The sequence below is a fragment of the Lithobates pipiens genome, unplaced genomic scaffold (assembly GCF_037356315.1).
Source record: "Lithobates pipiens isolate NorthernLeopardFrog02 unplaced genomic scaffold, aLitPip1_a1.2 Scaffold_28, whole genome shotgun sequence".
NCBI lineage: Eukaryota > Metazoa > Chordata > Amphibia > Anura > Ranidae > Lithobates > Lithobates pipiens.
The window spans coordinates 29,410,176-29,430,276 of NW_027507789.1; the positions used below are offsets into that span (position 1 = coordinate 29,410,176).

Here is a 20,101-nt window from a genome sequence, read left to right on the forward strand (position 1 = left end):
TACTTAGTCCGTCCAACTTGCCTACACACGAGCGGACTGTCCGCTGAAACCAAGTTTGGACGGACAAAACCAGGTTTGAACGGACTGTCTTACGGAAATTCCGTAAGACTTTGTTCGTCAGACTGTCCGCTGAAGCCCACACACGAGTGGACTGTCCGCTGAAACACTGTTCAGCGGACTAAGTTGGGCGAACAGTCCGCCCGTGTGTACGCGGCCTAAGAAGAAGAGGGGTAATAGCTTCTGTTACTGATCTTGTTGGAAAGGTCGGGGGAGAGGATATGTTTTTAAATCTGTCGTTTTTTACCAAATACAGAGGAATCTTGGTTTACGAGTAACACAGAAAGATGAGCAACTTTTTTTTATTTTTTATTATGACTCGTTTTGCGAGTAGAATTCAAGGTAATGGGAGGCGCAGTACCGTATTTGGCCAGAGGTGCGCGGGGGGGCCAGGGACAGTTTTGGAAATACTCGGAATGACTTGTAAATACTCCGTTCCCGAAGGCTTTCCAAGCTGTCCCTGAGTATTTCCGAGGCTCTCCGGCACCCCCCCACACCTCTGGCCACATGCAGTATTGCATGTAATAGAAGTCAATGCCGAACAAATTATCTTAATTTCCATTGATTTCTATGGAGAAACTCACTTATGATATGCGAGTGCTTTGGATTACAAGCATTCTCCTGAAATGGATTTTGCTTGTAATCCAAGGTTCCACTGTACTTTAAAACAAAATGTATTCACCTTGGTTATTGCGATGCAACGTCCTGGAGCTCCCTACAGGCTGCTAACATCCAGTTTTGAACGCCGGCTCCTTTCGTTGGCGGGGGGAGGGGGTGATGTCACTCCCACACATGCGCAGGATTTCCATTGGCTTAGTCCTAGCCGAAGTTGTACAGTGAGCTGCGTGACTCGCTGTTCAGGGACAGGCAGGTAGGTCATTTTAATGCAGAAGAGACAAAGCATATTTCTTCTGCATTAAAATTCCTGCCTGTTTACCCATTGTTTTATTTTTTACAAAAGATAAGTATGGGGTTGGGTTTTTTCCCAGTATCTTACATTTCTTTTTCAAAAATACAAGGAAAAAAAAAAGGTACAAAATCAGAGCCTCTGGGCATACCCTGGCTCACAAAAAAAGGAAAAGAAATACAAATCAAGAAAAAATTAAAAATCTATAGTAATACGACTAACTAGAACTAAACCTTTTTCAGTATCATACTTGCCTAGGTGGATGCAGCATAGGGCCGATGCTGAATCTGTCCCCCGATGCCTGTACACTGAGAACCGAGTGATTGAAAACTGCCGATCGCTCTGTTCTGGCAGCTTCCCGAGTGGAGAGCTGGCGACTGTCAGTCAGCGGCTCTCTGCTCTACTCCCTCCTCGCTCACTGGAGTGCTGGGTTGTGTAGGGGGCAGAGCGGCCTGCTCGCTGAGAGGCTGAGCCGGGTGTCAGTCCAGGGACCTGGCGGATCCGGACTTTAATAATACGCAGTGCTTTAGTAAGCAAAGGGCTCCATTTATAAAGTAGTGGTTTTGCTGTATTTTATAAATGTGCATTGCACTCTTGTTGCTTCAGGACTCTGAAGCAAGCAGAGCGCTGTTGAGATTAATGGAGGGCGTGCCAGAGGAGATCATGATCACATGACCTGTCATATCATGTGACCAGACTTATTCAATCACAGAACTCTCACTGCATCATTACAGAACTTTCTGGGACACCGAGGACTCTGCACCGCAGCCTGCATTTAAAGTGGTTGTAAACCCTTACAAACCACTTTGACCTACAGGTAAGCCTAGATTAAGACTTACCTGTAGGTCCAAGAAATATCTCCCAAACCTATACGAGTTAGGAGATATTTGCCCGAAGACGGGCACCACTGTCTACGGCGCATGCGCCATAAACAGCGGCGCAGGTGCACTGAGCGTGGCATCCTCGATGAGGAAGATGCCGCGCGTCTCGGCTCCCGTGCGCATGCGCGGGAGTGATGTCATCGCGGCTTCGCCGAATGACAGCGGCGGAGCTGCGAGACCCACCGAGAAGATGAATGCGCCGAACTACAGGGGACAGCGGTGACTTCGCTGGCTCCTGTGTCAGGTAAGTGGCACATAATGGACTACTATGTGATGCATAGTAGTCCATTATGCTTTACCTTTGCAGGGAATGAAAGAGGAAGTAAACTCTTCAGGGTTTACTTCCTCTTTAATGAATGGAACATAAAACACAGGCTGCTCCTTTCCTCTATTTTAGGAGTTTATTGGCCTCCCCAGAATATGAAGCAACTCGGATTATGTCCAATCTACTTTGGCCTTAGTGGGTTTTGTAATTGCAGGGCAGGTTATAGAGTTTGATATTACTGCTTCGCTGAATGTGCCAAAACCTTGTGTGTTCCACCCCAAAGACTGTCTGCAAACTCTGGCCTGTATCTCTGCACCAGATTGTGAAGCTCTTTGGGCTGACTTGTAACTTTCCCCTATTCAGTTTAGTTGTTTTACATGTCATTATAATGAGACATATTGAAAGCATCACTTGCCATATTGAGGTGGTTGGAAGCACCAGCAAAATTATTCTTCCCCATGTAACAGCAGATGTCTGTTCCGATGATGGTATTGAGCTAATGACTTGTACGGAAGCAATGCAAGCTGTTGGGTTCCTTACTTTATCATATCTCAGCAGGGTTCAAAGATGCCAGCACTGTAAGGACCAGTAAACCTAAATGCAAGTTGGCTTATACAGTATCTCACAAAATTGAGTACGCCCCTCACATTTTTGTAAATATGTTATCTTTTCATGTGACAACACTGAAGAAATGACACTTTGCTACAATGCAAAGTAGTGAGTGTACAGCTTGTATAACAGTGTAAATTTGCTCTCCCCTCACAATAACTCAACAAACAGCCATTAATGTCTAAACCGCTGGCAACAAAAGTGAGTACACCCCTGAGTGGAAATGTCCATATTGGCTCCAAAGTGTCAATATTTTGTGTGGCCACCATTATTTTCCAGCACTGCCTTAACCCTCTTGGGCATGGAGGTCACCAGAGCTTCACAGGTTGCCACTGGAGTCTTCCTCCACTCCTCCATGATGACATCACAGAGCTGGTGGATGTTGGAGACCTTGCACTCCTCCACCTTCCATTTGAGGATGCCCCACAGATGCTCAATACGGTTTAAGTCTGGAGACATGCTTGGCCAGTCCATCACCTTTACCCTCAACTTCTTTAGAAAGGCAGTGGTCATCTTGGAGGTGTGTTTGGGGTCATTATCATGTTGGAATACTGCCCTGCAGCCCAGTCTCTGAAGGGAGGGGATCATGCTATGCTTCATTATGTCACAGTACATGTTGGCATTCATGATTCCCTCAATGATCTGTAGCTCCCCAGTGCCAGCAGCACTCATGCAGCCCAAGAACATGACACTCCCACCACCATGCTTGACTGTAGACAAGACACACTTGTCTTTGTACTCCTCACCTGGTTGCCGCCACACACGCTTGTCACCATCTGAACAAAATAAGTTTATCTTGGTCTCACCAGACCACAGGACATGGTCACAGTAATCCATGTCCTTAGTCTACTTGTCTTCAGCAAACGGTTTGTGGGCTTTTTTGTGCATCTTCTTTAGAAGAGATTTCCCAAAGACAACCTCTGGATATGACGCTGAGCATGTGCACTAAACTTTTTTGGTCGACCATGGCAAGGCCGGTTCTGAGTGGAACCCGTCCTGTTAAACCGCTGTATGGTCTTGGCCACTGTTCTTCAGATTATTTTCAGGGTGTTGGCAATCTTCTTATAGCCTAGGCCAGCTTTATGTAGACCAACAATTCTTTTTTTTCAGATCCTCAGAGTTCTTTGCCATAATGTGCCATGTTGAACTTTCAGTGACAAGTGTGAGCGATGACGCTAAATTTCACACCTGAGACACTATGACACCGGGGTGGGAAAATGGCTAATTGGGCCATATTTGTTGCCAGTGGTTTAGACATTAATGGCCGTGTGAGTTATTTTGAGGGGACGGCAAATTTAGATGGATAGAATAAAATTACAAAAATGTGAGGGGTGTACTCACTTTTGTGAGATACTGTAGATAAATGTTTGCATGTTGGCAAATAAAAAATTACTAGAACTTATACCCTATATAACCAAAAGTATAGCCTTTACATGTGCATGATGGCGTCCCAGTCCTAGTCCGTAGGGTTCAATATTGAGTTGGCCCACCCTTTGCAGCTATAACAGCTTCATCTCTTCTGGGAAGGCCATCCACAAGGTTTAGGAGTGTGTCTATGGGAATGTTTGACCATTCTTCCAGACACTGATGTTGGATGAGAAGGCCCGACTTGCTGTCTCCACTCTAATTCATCCCAAAGGCGTCCTATCGGGTTGAGGTGCAGGCCAGTCAAGTGCTCTAAACTTTGTGGGAACATTTTGGGGACGGCCTCTTCCTGTTCCAACATGACTGCGCACCAGTGCACAAAGCAAGATCCATAAAGACATGGATGAGCGAGTTTTGGGTGGAGGAACTTGACTGGCCTGCAGAGTTTTGACCTAAACCTGATAGAAGACCTTTGGGATGAATTAGAGTGGAGACTGCAGGCCAAGCCTTCTCTCCAACATCAGTGCCTGACCTCACAAATACGCTTCTGGAAGAATGGTCAAACATTCCCATAGACACACTCCTAAACCTTGTGGACGGCCTTCCCAGAAGAGTTGAAGCTTTTATAGCTGCAAAGTGTGGGCCAACTCAATATTGAACCTTATGGACTAAGACTGGGAGGCCGTTAAAGTTCATGTGCGACTGTAAAGGCAGGCGTCACAATATTTTTGGTAATATAGTGTACTTTACTAGTGTTAACGCTTATGGTTACATTTTGTCTATTATTTTATCTATTTATTACAGATCTTTTCTGATTTTAAAAGAAAACACTACGTGGTCATATTTAATTGCGGGAATTGGGAATTATGAAATGGTGTTTACTATTCTAGTTTGGATGGTAAAAAAAATGATAGAGCTATAGGGTGTGAATGTTATATATATATATATATATATATATATATATATATATATATATATATATATATATATATATTAGTATGTGTGTATGTGTTTTTTTTTTCATGAGGAGTTTGTATCTGTACATTCCAGATTATCTCAGTTTGAGTAGCTAATAACGTAGTGTAGTTTACAATTTTGAATGCCCTTTTGTTGTCTGTTTTTGTCACTAAGGCATTCTTTTGGTAACCTTGTGTATTTTAATACCCAGTTTCTTGTGTCGTATTGCTACAATTCCACATACTGAAACCTTAAAGAGAACCAGTCGAGGCTTATAGACAAGGAATGCAAATGCCATCATCTCACCTAAGGGGCTCTGCTATTTGATACCATTATGAAAGCTCAGGAACCTAGAGAAAGCGTTTGCTGTTGGGATGGGATCGGGCATTTGACAGGCCAGAAACCGTTTGTACTGGAAATAAAACAAAACCTCTATTTTTAAACATTTGTAACTAGAAATTTTGCCTAAGGGCCGGTTCACACTGCGGGCGATGCGAGGCGACACGACTTGCCTCGCCGCAATCTGACAAGTCGCCCCCGTTCTGTACAATGGAACCGTTCTGAGAGGAGCGACTCGAGTCGCTCCGACTCAGAAAAAAGGTTCCTGTACTACTTCTGGGTGACCTCGGGGCGACTTGCATTGACTTCTATACAGAAGTCATTTGCAAATCGCCGCTGAGGTCGCGGCAGGTTGCGGCGAGGCAAGTCGGTGTCGCCTCGCATCACCCGCAGTGTGAACCGGCCCTAAGAGCAGGTGCTACATGATACCTGTTATTACCTTTTTGTAGCAAAAAAAGTTCCATGTATGCCCCTCCTTTGTTAGGTTTCACTTTGCTGCTTGGGGCTTACCATCTCTCCTGCCCCACCTCCATTTTCCATTCCCTTGTCCAGTGAGAATATTCAATTTTCGCCTTTTTGCTGGGTAAAAACAAAATGTAAGTACCGTATTTTTCGGACTATAAGGCGCACGTAAAAGCCTAAATTTTCTCATAAAATCGACCGTGCGCCTTATAATCCGGTGCGCCTTATATATGACCTTCGTGGAAAAAGCCACCCGGTCTCTTACCGTAAACTGACGTACCGTAAACCTCTCTCAGGTTGTTGGGGCAGCGGGTATACCGTAGAAAATGAACGAATGAATGCGCACACCTCCTGACTAAGATGGCCGTAATGCCCAATCCAAGCAGTGCAGCTTCGTGAGCATTACGGCCATCTTAGTCAGGAGGTGTGCGCATTCATTCGTTCATTTTCTACGGTATACCCGCTGCCCCAAAAATGGCTCCTGTTAAGAGACATGCTTACGAAGCGGATTTCAAACTGAAGGCTATCAGTCATGCAGTAGAGCATGGAAATAGAGTAGCTGCGAGAGAATTCAACATTAATGAATCAATGGTACGAAAGTGGAGGAAGCAAGAAGATGCCCTGCGCCAGGTAAAGAAGACCAAACTGAGTTTCCGAGGAAACAAAGCAAGATGGCCACGGTTGGAGGACAAAATTGAACAGTGGGTTATTGAACAGAGAACCGCAGGTAGAAGCGTCTCTACTGTCTCTATTCGACTCAAAGCAACAGCGATCGCACGCGACATGGAGATCAACTACTTTCGAGGAGGTCCCTCTTGGTGCTTCCGTTTCATGAAAAGGCAGAATCTCTCTATCCGCACAAGAACCACTATGTCACAGCAACTGCCAAAGGATTACGAAGAAAAGCTGGCCATTTTCCATACCTACTGCAAGAACAAGATCAATGAACAGAAAATCCGACCAGAGCACATCACCAACATGGACGAGGTCCCCCTTACCTTTGATATCCCTGTAAACCGTACTGTCGAGAGAACAGGGACCAGTACGGTATCTATACGCACTACAGGAAACGAAAAGTCATCCTTCACTGTAGTTCTCGGTTGCCAGGCTAATGGCCAGAAACTACCACCCATGGTAATTTTCAAGAGGAAGACTCTGCCAAAAGAAAAGTTTCCGGTTGGCATCATCATCAAGGCTAACCCGAAGGGCTGGATGGACGAGGAGAAGATGAGTGAGTGGCTGAGAGAGGTTTACGTCAAGAGACCGGGCGGCTTTTTCCACGAATCTCCATCCCTATTGGTCTGTGACTCCATGCGCGCCCATCTGACAGATACTGTCAAAGCCCAAGTGAAGAAAACTAATTCGGTGCTTGCCATCATTCCAGGTGGATTAACCAAAGAACTGCAGCCACTAGATATAGGTGTCAACAGGTCGTTTAAAGTTAAACTGCGAGCTGCGTGGGAGCATTGGATGACAGAAGGCGAACACACATTCACCAACACAGGGAGGCAACGCCGGGCGAGTTACGCCACTATCTGCCAGTGGATCGTGGATGCCTGGGCGAAGGTATCAGTCACCAGTGTAATCCGAGCTTTCAAGAAGTCCGGAATTATCACTGAACAGCTAAGTACCGGTACCGATGACAGCAACGAGCCTGACTCGGATACTGATGAGAATGATGAGAGGGATACGGGCGTGCTTGATGCCGAAATCGCCCAATTGTTAAACTCAGACACTGAAGATGAAGAATTTGATGGATTTGCGGGAGAAGAATAAAGTGAAAAAGTGAGTGTCTGGTTTTGTACGGTATTCACCGGTAACTGAACAGTGTTAATAGTTATTGAAGAATAAAGTGAAAAAATAATTGTCTGGTTTTGTATTTAATTGAACAGTGTTAAGAGTTATTGTTATAGACCATTTTATGGTTATTGCTAAAGAGTTGAATAAAATTTGACTTACAGTACCGCATCCGAGTTGTGTTTCATTAAATGCGCCTTATAATCCAGTGCGCCTTATAGTCCGATGCGCCTTATATATGGAAATATCCATTATATTAGCCGGTCGTTGCTAGTGCGCCTTATAATCCGGTGCGCCTTATCGTCCGAAAAATACGGTAAGCATGGCCTGCAGAGGAGATTTTATACTCCACTGTCCTTCCAGTCTTTACACTCTTAAAGAGTTATGGCCTCTTCACAACTGATGCCGTGCCGGGTGTGTTGGAAGTCTGGTCACCCGTAGCATACTGTAGTTTCTTCCACCGTTTCCTACATCTCTGTACAGTAATAATGTAGAGGGCCACAGAAACGGGGGACACGGGCATTTTACATTTCCAGAAGTGTTTGAATATGAAGATTCTTTAGGCAGATGTTTCAGAAAACTCTGTACAGTCTTGAATGACTGTTTACAACCTGTCTTCATGGGCGCTCTTGATCTATGGGTATAATCCTGAGTTCAGCATGGATCGTTTGCACAACCATATACAGGTACAATGGAGCATGTGACTGCCTCTCCTTCACCTTCATTTTAAATGTAATGGTGCTTTGTTATTGGTCATTTAAACACCCAGAGCTGTCACCTTTGTGGCGATAGAAAGTCCTCAGCCCTGTGTGTGGTCTACAGGTCATGACTCGGAGCTTACACAAGGCTTCCTGCCTTCTCTATCATTGGCCAAGGGACGAGAAGATAAGGAAGTGCCGTTCATATAGCTAGCACCAAAGTAATCTATTGCTTTGCATTAAATGGGAGAACACTGGTTCCCATTAAAGGGTATCCTTATTGGACAAGGGGAATGGGAGATGGATGGGTTTAGCCAGGACGTTAGGGAAGCAAAGTCCTGAGAAACCAAGTGAAACATTTAGGAGTTCAGAGGAGGGTTCCTGGCTTATAGAGATGGCGTCTTCCTTTAGGCCCCTGCTCTCAGAGCTTTTAAAAGTTTCAAATGGCTGACAGATTGAATGGTCACCAAAACGAATGAATGATTCTCACCAGCACCGTATCCAGAACTTAAAAAAAAAAAATATATCATGGCTGTAGATATGCTTAAAGATTTGAATTCGATTTTTTTATTTATATTTGTATAAACCCAATCTTGAATAGTTGTCTTTAGAGTAAAGTAATTTTTTTTATTTTATTTTTTATACACTAAATGGCCAAAGGTTTGTGGACTCCTGATCACCACATCTGTATGTGCGTGTTGGAACTTCCGGTACTCATGTTGGATGAGACCACTTGGCTCTGTGCAGGCCACCCAAGTTCCACCAAACCAAGTCTTAACAAGTTGGCCTAGTCGTGCTATAACAGAAAAGAGTCTTCCCCCAAATTGTTACCATAAGGTTGGAAGTTCAGTTTTTAAAATAAAATTCTTTTGCATGCTGTAGCTTTTATCAGTAGCCTTCACAGAAAACATAAGTCAATAATTTAGAGGGACATGCACATACGTTTGGCCACATAGTGTACATTGGTATTGGTGATAGTTGCAGGACTAGCAGATATGAGGAGAAATGGGTAAACGGGTCAATAGAGAGCATGCTCCTTTTTCCCCACAGTTCTATTCCCTTGCATGATGCCAGATTGTAGAGCTAATCTTCCTTTACTTCCTGCGCCCCCCCCAACCCAAAACCTCGCTCCCCTGTTCACTGCATGGGCACCATAACCGGTGTTTGCACATCTTTTTCCCTTCTTTTTCTCTCCCTGTCTTTTCTCTCCCTTAACAACCCCCCAGCCCACGTGTCTACTCATTGCGTGTTTTCTTTTCCTCTCCACCTTGTCTTTCTCCTTCGTCGCCAAACTCTTCTTTCTTTTCCTCCTTTTTTTCATTATGTAATTTTTTTTCTCCGTAAATTATTATTTTGTCCTTTTACCATTTGGGACCCTTTTATTTCATTTTGCGTCTTTTATTTTTTTTATTCTTCTTTTCTACTTTGTTCCTTTTATTCCTTCCCTTGGCCTTTCTCGTTCTGTTCTTCATTACTCGCACATGCATGCAGCAGCCCGAGTGTAGGAACTGTCGAGAGAAGGAGACATCCGGCTGGGAGAAGATGGATGGGGACCACAATACTGACCACATGAGAAGCTATAAGACCTATCAGCCTGAAGACGAGTCCTATGCAGCAGAGGTAGGTGAATGGTGCATTCTATATCTGTCTGGTAATAATAAAAAAAAAAAGAAATTACATTATAGCCCTCACTTTGAAAAAAAATGGCCATCATCTTTGGTTGCTGGGGAAATTGATGGTTAGGCCAGACAGCATCAGCGGTTGCTATGGTGAAGACAGCTGCTTGTGTCCTACCAACCACCGACCCTGTGCCACAGGAAATGCCTGCATCCTAGCAACCCATAAAAAGAAAGAGGAGAGTGAAACTGGATCGAAAACAAACAAAAATGTACAGCTCACTTACCAACTAGTCTGCAACAATACCAAATTGACCCTGTTTAACCATTCACTTTAAAAACAAGGGGTTTAGTCGCACACATTTGCAAGCATGTGTAAGCCGCAGTGGCCACATAAAGGCACTCCAGTATCCCGTGGTCCTAAATTTTGAGAACCTCCCAAATTGGAGCACATATATAGCTGTTGTATAGATTAAGAGCAGATGTGAGGGATTCCACCCCTCAAAGCCACAGGGAGGCATGAGACACCCAGCAAGGGCACAGTGGCAGCTGAAGGTATCACGTGCATACCCACACCAATTCACAAACTGCAAACAAATGCCAACCACCCCGACCCTAGTGAAACGGGGAATTGACGCCCCCCCACTCCCGCTGCATCCCTAGGGATAGCGCTCCTTTCTGGGTAGGCCCTGGTTCCTGAGCTGTCAATCATAGCAAATTAAATGCTGGTTTCCTTGCTAGATGCATGGGCTAGAAAGACGGAAGGAAATGAACTATGCACATTGTCACCCAGGGGACAGAACCTAAAAAGCGCAGCAGGGTAAATTCTAAGTGGCCATTTAAAGAGAAAAGAGTGAGAGCACTTTGCAGCTGATCTTTTCCCCATTACTGATTTACTATACCTTTTTTTTTTTTTGTTCTGCACTGATACCTTTTTTTTTTAATAAAACATTTTTTTTACTAATACCGATTATACTGATTACTTTTTTTTCATACTCGCCGATACCTATCGCAACTGATTTGCTTACACTTCAGCTGTCAGAAGTGGTAAAGCATTGAACAGTTGTTTACAAATTATATTTGTTTTTACATTTTGCACTTTTATCAATGTGAAACATGTAAATATACGTTAAAGGTATAAAAATATTAATGAACAAAGCAAACAAAATTTTTTTTAATTATTAAAGCAGAGTTCCACCCAGAAATGGAACTGCCACTTATTGAATTCAACCCCCCCAGTGTCACATTTGAGACCTTTCAGAGGGGAGCAGGCATTTGCTCCCACTTCCGGGCATAGATTGCTGCACTTTCTGTGACGATCTACGCCATGTCCGGCCCCTCCTCCTTCCCTGCCCTGCTGTCTTCTAGGAGACACACAGGTCCCAGAAGACAGCAGGGACCATTCAGAACGCGCAGCGCGACATGCGCAATAGGGCACCAGGATTGAAGCCGAAAGTTCCCTTACCAGGAATGTGCTAACATCGTGGGTTACCTGGACAGGTAAGTGTCCGTATATTAAAAGTCAGCAGCTACAGTATTTGTAGCTGCTGATTTTTTTTATTTATTTTTTCCCCCAGGCGGAACTCCGCTTTAATAGTTTTATAAATTAGAAGTGAATAAAAAAAATCGTCAGGAAAATTTATTAAATGGGGAAGGAAAATAAGAAATAAATTAAGGGTTAATAAGGGAAGATTTTAATAAAAAAAAAAAAAAAGAAAAATTCACGGAAAAAAAAAATCCGAGCCACGAAAATTCTTTTCTGTAGCAACATGAGGTGAAATTAAAGGCTTGCTTGGTCGAATTTCGAAGTCGGTGGTGGCACCATCGGATCACAAAACTCACACAATTGCAGATATTCAAAAGAAAATTCTTTTCAAATTCGACCATGTATGGCCTGCCTTTGCACTTCAGCTGTCAACAAGGGAACCCCACTGACGGCTGAATGAGCCATAAGTTGTTAAGGATGTGGCGGCCCTGCTCCTTAACAACTGATAACTGCCGTTTTTTTTTTTTTTTTGGTTTTTTTTTTTACTATTCAGCCACCAGTGGGGGAATCCCACTTACCACTGAAAGTAGTGGCTTCAGGTATTAGAGCATTTGCACGTGTACTGATACTTGTGCAAATGCTTAGTATCCACAGATATCGGTGCAACCCTAATTAGAGCACATCCCAAAAAATGCCCCCAACCACCCCCCCCCCCCCTCCCCCGCAACTGAACTTGCTCATTTTAAGGGGGTTAGTTCACTGTACCAAAAATATAGCCCATACAGTTAAGATACAAGAGTGTTCCCCTGTTTTTTGCCTTATTGGTAGGTTGTTTCTGAGGTTCTCCCAGCTATTGATGCTTGCTCCCACCATCACTGGAGCAGCCAGAATGGAAGCAGTGCTGATTGCCGTTGTTTCCTTTTTTTTTTTTTTTTTTTTTTTTAAACTTGATATTTCATGAAGTTCTATTGGCTGCAGTATGGTGTGAGGCAGTGGATTGTGTTGTGCTGCCCTGGGATAAAAAGAGTGTATTGGCTAGGTAGGGGACGAGGCATTTTGCCTTGTCTTGTGGTGGGACTGTGCTAGAATAACTGTCCAGTGCAGTCCCACTGCACCTGGTGTCAATTGGCCCCAAGTCAGGAGGCTTTATTTTATCAATGTCCTACAAAGCTATAAGAACAGGGGGTTTTTTTTTTTTTTTTTTTTTTTTTTTTTTTTACATCAGTATAATAAAAAAAAACGCAGCATTAAAGGTTGGCTTCTGCTTCATTTGCTGCTCTCACATTGACTCCACACTGGCTCCTTCATACGTAAACGCTGCTTTAAATAGCAGAAAACATCCACTCCTTTATCTGCTCAGCAACAGAGATACAGAGTCTGAATGGGATTCTATAACCATATGACTATTGCCTATTGGCCACGTCAGATGTTGCACAGCCTAGCAACACTCTTGTGGTTGCCTAGCAACCTTGTTACTATCCAAAGCTCTGTAAGGAGAGCTGGACCAATTGCAGAGCTGATTAACTCTTTCCTTGTCCCATCCTTAAATAGCACAGTCTTTTCTTTTTTTTTTTTTTTTTTTCTCAATAAAAAATCCACAAGGCCAGTAGTAAGACTTTATACGCTGCAATGGTTGTAAATATAAATTTTGCATGAATTTTTATATTGGTGTACATTTTGATAGAAAATTGATTTAATAATAAAAAAAAAAAATATGCAGTGTCTGTTATGAAAGTAGTACAGAAGATACAGGCCAAGTTATAAAATTGTGCACTTCAAGGGGTTTTTTATTTATTTTTTTGTGACTTGACTTCTTTGTCAACTTTGGGCACAAAACTTTTATTTAAAACTGAGTTCCAGCCTGTATTAAAAAAAAAAAAGAAATAAAAGTCGACAGCTACACAAACTGTTACCTGTACAGGTATCCTGTTATGTCGGCATCCCTAACCAATTCCTCCATCAGCTTCGGGTGCAGGCATCGGCATCTTCACTAAGAGAAACAGGAAGTAAAGCCTGTTTCCTATTGTGCAAGTCGCGCTGCGCTTCCTGAATGGTCCCGCAGTCTTCTGCGACCTGTGTGCGTCTCAGAAGGTGGAGGCCGTAAATGAAGTAGGTACAGGGAAGTGGGAGCGGGTACCTGTTTTTGAAAGGTATCTGCTCCCTCCTCCCCTCCCCAAAAGGTGGAAAATGTGGCCCCTGGGAGGGAGGAAGCGGATAAGCAGAGCTTCCACTTTTGGGTGGAACTCCTCTTTAAATATACTCAATAGCAGCAGAGGATATAAATCCACCTTGTGTGCAACAAATGACTTTGCAAACCTAGATCTTACCCTTTAAATAGGGTTGCACTGATACCGTTTTTTCATCTACGAGTACCTATACTTGTGCTCAAGTACACGCCGATACCGATGAGTGGAGAGTCCCTCCTACACTACACCTGCTCTGTACAGCACATGGTTGCTATCAATGCTGTTCGAACAAGTAGAGTATATCAGTGACGATATTAAGCATTTGCATAGTACTTGTGTAAGTGCTCCGATTCCTTTGCGGTGCGATTTGGGGCCATACAAATTAATGCTTTGCAATTCCTGTCTGACATGCATGCGGTTTCCTTTACCACTTCTGCGTGAACCCAGGTTGAAGTCACTATGACAGACCTGGGCTCACACAGGAGCGGTGGGGGAAACTGCATGCAATTTGGACAGGAACCGCATTCTAGCCCATTTGTGTTATATGGGCTCAAATCGCACCTCAAAGGTATTGGTTTCCGGTATTGGAGCATTTGCATGGGTACTGCTTAGTATCAGCATCCATATTGGGATCTGTGCAACCCTACTTGTAAAAACAGAATTGATTTCATTACTGTGCTGTAGAGAGCAGAGCTGTAGGGGGGACAGTCCCACTCATTTACAGGCTGCCTGCAGAAAACAGGAAAGGACTGAAACCATTCACCCTGCCCAAGGAGGGAGAGCAGTTGTAAGTGGTCCTTAGTGTTAGTATTTTTTAGTCCACTTCTGTAAGCCTAGGGCAGTGATGGCAAACCTTGGCACCCCAGATGTTTTGGCACTACATTTCCCATGATGCTCAGGCAATCTGCAGTGTAGTTGAGCATCATGGGAAATGTAGTTCCAAAACATCTGGAGTGCCAAGGTTCGCCATCACTGGCCTAGGGTGTCCAGGACCCACCCCCAAGGGCTGCATCATAAAACCGTCGTGGGATCACAAGAAAATGTTTCAGGGAATGGCAAAGGGTCATTATGTCATTAAGGTCCCCCAGCATTTTTCATCCCTGGATGACCTATTGGGGGGGGGGGAATGTATAGAAATGTCTTAAAAACAAACATGACAGAGATGGCTCCAAGAAATGCAATATCTCTTCTGCAATAAACTATACTTGCCTGCCTGATCACAGTGATCCCCACAATGTGAGGTAAGTTGCACAGACATAGCTCAGCATAGAGCAGCCAGCCCGTTACTATGTGCCGGGATAAGTCGCTCCTGAGCATGTGTAGTAGGGACATCTTCCTGTGCCGGCCAATGAAGAGGCCCACAATCCATCATAGAGGAGAAGATGTTGGCGCCAGTGGGACAGTTGGAAAGGTGAGCATCCCTCACCATTAGTTCCACTTTAAGAAAGTCTGTTACTTCATGCCGCTATGCAAGGTGAGGAGTGAATAGACCGTGCACATGGGCAGGCAGTAGTCAGGGGAAAAAAATGACAGCGAGTTAGTGACCCCCTGGGATTCTTAAAGTGAAACTTTACCCATAACTTGTTAAATAATGTTATTTAGCAAGGAACATGCATTTCACATAAATATTTATGCTACCAAAATTAGTGTGTGCTGTAAATTGCCTCCAGCATTGTTCCTGTCTCTTCTTGCCGATGGCTGCGATTTTGCTGAAGTCCAGCCCCCCTTAGCAGCAGTAAATATTTAGGCTGTCTGCAGATTGGCTTCTAGTGGCTCTGAATTTCGGCACACTGCTAATAATGGAGAGCAACTGAGCATGTGCAGAGCAGGGTGAGACTGGTTTCCTGGATTATAAACGAACAGTATAAGCACTTATTTTTAATGTTTTACATGGCAATACCTGCAAAAAGGGCTCAACCTGAAGTGATCTAGCACAGTGGTCATCAACCCTGTCCTCAGGGCCCGGGTTTGCAAGATAACTGAAATGCATCACAGGTGATATCATTTGCTGCTCAGTGATTGCAGTATTCTAGTCTGCATCTCCCCAAAGTAATACATAAAACCTGGCCTGTTAGTGGACCCCGAGGACAGGGTTGGTGATCACTGATCTAGCATGACTCCAAGGGTAACTCCACCCCCAGAAACATAATTTCCCGCTTCTGTGATTGGCTCATTGATTTTACCAGAAGTCTGCTCTAAGATCAGCTATCGGGCGTCCCCTGCAATCCCATTGCCGTCCAATAGGAAATCCTGTTTGAAGGGATGCAGACCCTGCCGTTTTCCTCATTGGAGCCCTGCAGGTGCACAGCTGATAGATAATTATGAAACCACTCCCATTAGATGCACTTTCCCACATGGGCACAGGGATTTCTTCAGAATAACAAAAGATAGGAATCTGCAACAAAGTTTGTTCAAATCCTTGTAATGTACATGAATCACCCAGAGGGGAATGTATTATTTTTTTTGGGGGGGGGGGTCTTAAAGGTGGAGTACCTCTTTAATTTTTACTTTAAGCTAAAGTAAATAAAGTTGCATATTAGTAAGCCTGTACTAATATAATATTTTAAACTCAAGTATTCAGATTGATGCATTGGCCCAGTTATGCCTATTAAAAATATTTATATATTAAATATAAATATTTAAAGAGGAAGTAAACCCTGATGGGTTTACTTCCTCTTTGATTCACTGCAAAGGTGAAGCATAATGGACTACTATGCATCGCATAGTGGTCCATTATGTGTCACTTACATGACACAGGAGCCAGCGAAGTCACCGCTGTCCCCTGTAGTCCGGCGCATCCATCTTCTCGGTGGGTCTCGCTGCTCTGCCGCTGTCATTCGGCGAAGCCGCGATGACGTCACTCCCGCGCATGGGAGCCGCCACTCGCGGCATATCGCCGTTGACGGCGGCGCGCTCAGTGTGCCTGCGCACCGCTGTCTATGGCGCATGCCTGTCTTTCTACACGGTTTAGGAGATATTTCTTGTACCTACAGGTAAGCCTTAATCTAGGCTTACCTGTAGGTCAAAGTTGGTTGTAAGGGTTTACAACCTCTTTAATAAAATAGTTAGCACTTAAGACACCTTGACAGACAAGTTCAAGACGTTAAAAAAAGGAAAATATTAATGTATTAGAATCCGGAGCTGAATATAAAATCTTAGTTTGTAATTGTATCCATTGTAGGAGGATCGATCGCTTGATGCAGCACACACAGCGTATCTTCATAGTATATTAGCAGCCAAGATAAGGAGGGTTCATTGACCTTCTATTGTTTACCTGAACCTTCTTCACACTTGCCCCTACCTTGTCAATGGAAGCACAGGCTTGATTAAATGATCAATCAGTTCATTGAGTTTCAGTCCAATTTTGTATAATCGGTGATTCTTTCCAGGGATGATCTACGATGTTTTGAGGTTTATGCAGCATGCTGTGTTTTCCTTTCTATATGGGATGATAGTGTCGCCTTGCCCTTACACAGATAAAGGGGGACAGATGTAAATATGTCCCTTGTGCCGTATTGTGGAGGAAATGTATGAATTGCACGTCTCGCTCATTCACATCATTCCGTTTTTCTGGTGGTAGGATACCAGCCATTGTGTTTAGTGATTTTGGGAGGGAGGGGGCATGATGACCATGCTTGACTGTCATAGGAAAGGTTGAGCTTTGCATAGAAATTCAGTTACTGAAATCTCTGAATCTACAGATTATTTGATCTGATCTAAATGTATAATATACACTCACCGGCCACTTTATTAGGTACACCTTGCTAGTCCCGGGTTGGACCTCCTTTTGCCGTCAGAACTGCCTTCATCCTTCGTGGCATAGATACAACATGGTGTTGGAAACATTCCTCAGATTTTGGTCCATAGTGACATGATGGCATCACACAGACAATGCAGATTTGTCGGCTGCACATCCATGGTACAAATCTCCCATCCCATGACATTTCAAAGATGCTCTATTGGATGAGATGTGGTGAGTGTGGAGGCCATTGGAGGACAGGGACCTCATTGTCATGTCCAAGAAACCAGTGGTGAGATGATTGGAGCTGTGACATGGAGCATTATCCTGCTGGAAGGAGCCATCAGAAGATGGGCACACTGTAGTCATAAAGGGATGGACATGGTCACCAACAATGGGTAGGATGTGGCATTTAAACAATGCTCAATTGGTACTAAGGGACCCAAAGTGTGCCAAGAAAATATCCCCCCCACCATTATACCGCCAGCATGAACCGTTGATACAAGGCAGGATGGATCCATGCTTTTATGTTTACGCCAAATACTGATCCTACCATCTGAATGTCGCAGCTGAAATCTAGATGACTCAGACCAGGCAACGTTTTTCCAATTTTCTATTGTCCAATTTTGGTGATCCTGTGCGAATTGTAGCCTCAGTTTCCTGTTCTTAGCTGACAGGAGTGATAGCCAGTGTGGTCTTCTGCTGCTGTAGCCCATCTGCTTCAAGGTTATGGGTTCAGAGATGGTATTCTGCATATCTTGGTTGTAACGAGGGGGTATTTGAGTTAGTTGCCTTTTCTATCATCTCAAACCAGTCTGCCCATTCTCCTTTAAACTCTGACATCCACAAGGCATTTTCCTCCACACAACTTCCACTCACTGGATATTTTCTCTCTTTCAGACTATTCTCTGTAAACTCTAGAGATGGTCATGCATTTTTTTTTAAATACTCAGACCAGCTCTTCTGACACCGACAACCATGCCACATTCCGAGTCACTTACTGTCCCCTTCTTCCCCTTTCTGATGCTCAGTTTGAACTTTAGCAAGTCGTCTCCACCACGCCTAGATGCCTAAATGTATTGAGTTGCTGCCATGTGATTGCCTGATTATTAATTTGTTACCAAGCAATTGACCGGGTGTGCCTAATAAAGTGGCCAGTGAGTGTTTATGTAAAGCGCTACACAAGTTTGATGTCGCCATACAAGTACCTGTAATTATTTTGACATGTAGACACAGACTCTGATTGGATGTCCTTTCACTATATGTTCAGTTTTAGATGTCCGGTTTTCCAGTTTGAAACAATACTTTGCAGAGCAAAACAACCAAGTTGTTTTTAAGACTGGAACTCTTCACACCGGTCAGTTGTGGGTTGGTTGCGTCCTGCATGCTGCATTTTTGGTGCATGTTTAAAAACGCACCTCCCCATTGCAATGCATCAAAAACGCACCTGTGGTTACATTTTTCTGTGCGTCCTTTGTTTTTGTTTTGTTTTTGGGGGGGGGGGGGGGGTTACATGTCCATTTTTCAAAGGTGCATACTGATGCCAGACAACCAGAAAGTGTAACGGGTCAGTGTGAAAGCCGCCTAAGCAATTATGTTGGTATCAGGTTTAAGCCCCTTTCACACGGGCCAGATCCGTTTTTTTTCAGCAGGAGATCTTTCCGCTAATCCCCTACTGAGCTGATCCAGCAGATGACCGGCCCGTGTCTGCTCTGTTTATGCAGAGAGGACACGGCCAGCTCTGCTTTGTGTCGGATGTAAAGAGACCTGCTGTCTGTTTACACCTGACTGCCCTCTGATCCTTTTGTTTTGATCAGATGTAGCTGGGTGTAAATGGACACAAGCTCCATAGAGGAGAATGGAGGGGCCGATCGGGGCCACCTGAAAATCGGAGAGGCGGATATTATCACATCGCTCGTGTGAAAGGGGCCGAATTCCTCTCCAATATTTTGTGGATGTCAAAATATTGAACATATGATTATTATTTTTGGATTGCGTGTTTTAAAGACTGTGGTTACAAACTATAGAGGCAAGTTTATTAATATATACATATCTATTCAAATATGGCATATTAGACACCCTTGGGCTGCTTTCACTTTGAGGTGTTTTACAGGAATTGTAGCGCTAAAAATAACGCCTGTAAAGAGCCTCTCCTCTCACTCCAGTGTGAGAGCCCGAGAGCTTTACCACCGGAGCGGTGCGCTGGCAGGACGCCAAAAAAGTACTGCAAGCTGCATCTTTGAGGCGCTGTAGTAGCAGTGTATACGCTGCTCCTATAGTGCCCCTGCCCATTGAAATCAATGGGCAGTGCCAGCAAAACGCAGCAGGCACATTTAACCCTTTTTCAGCCATTAGCAGGGGTTAAAAGTGCCCTGCACAGGGCCGCAAAGACAATGGTAAAGCACCGCTAAAAATAAAGCAGTAAAACGCCGCCAACTACCCGGTGTGAAAGTAGCATAAGAAAATATCAGATCTTGCAGCAGTCATAGAGAACCTTGTCACTACTGTTTACTCCACCCAGGGACAAGACTACAATATGGGAACATTAAACGTCAGTGTTTCTCCTCTTCTCACAGATTAAAGACCTGCAGCTGGTGCTGTCTGAAGCCAATGAGACCATACAGGGGCTGCAGGAGCAGCTGTCACAGGAGAGACAGTTGAGGAAGGAAGAGGAAGAGGCCTTCAACCAGAAAGTTGCTCAGGTTTGGGTCTCCATGTTTAGCACTTCTATAAACTT

The 20,101-nt window shown here is 44.1% G+C and overlaps 1 protein-coding gene across 4 annotated transcripts in view; it reads left to right on the forward strand.

Moving 5' to 3' along the window:
- Positions 1-20,101, forward strand: part of MTCL2 (microtubule crosslinking factor 2) — a 169,975-nt gene that overhangs the window by 97,778 nt on the left and 52,096 nt on the right. For 2 of the 4 annotated variants that reach the window (XM_077458977.1, XM_077458974.1), the window contains exons 6-7: positions 9,829-9,957; positions 19,941-20,066. In XM_077458977.1, coding sequence (XP_077315103.1) covers positions 9,829-9,957; positions 19,941-20,066 — 255 coding nt within the window. The remainder of the gene's footprint in view (positions 1-9,828; positions 9,958-19,940; positions 20,067-20,101) is intronic. The other 2 variants (XM_077458975.1, XM_077458978.1) reach the window with 2 other exon arrangements.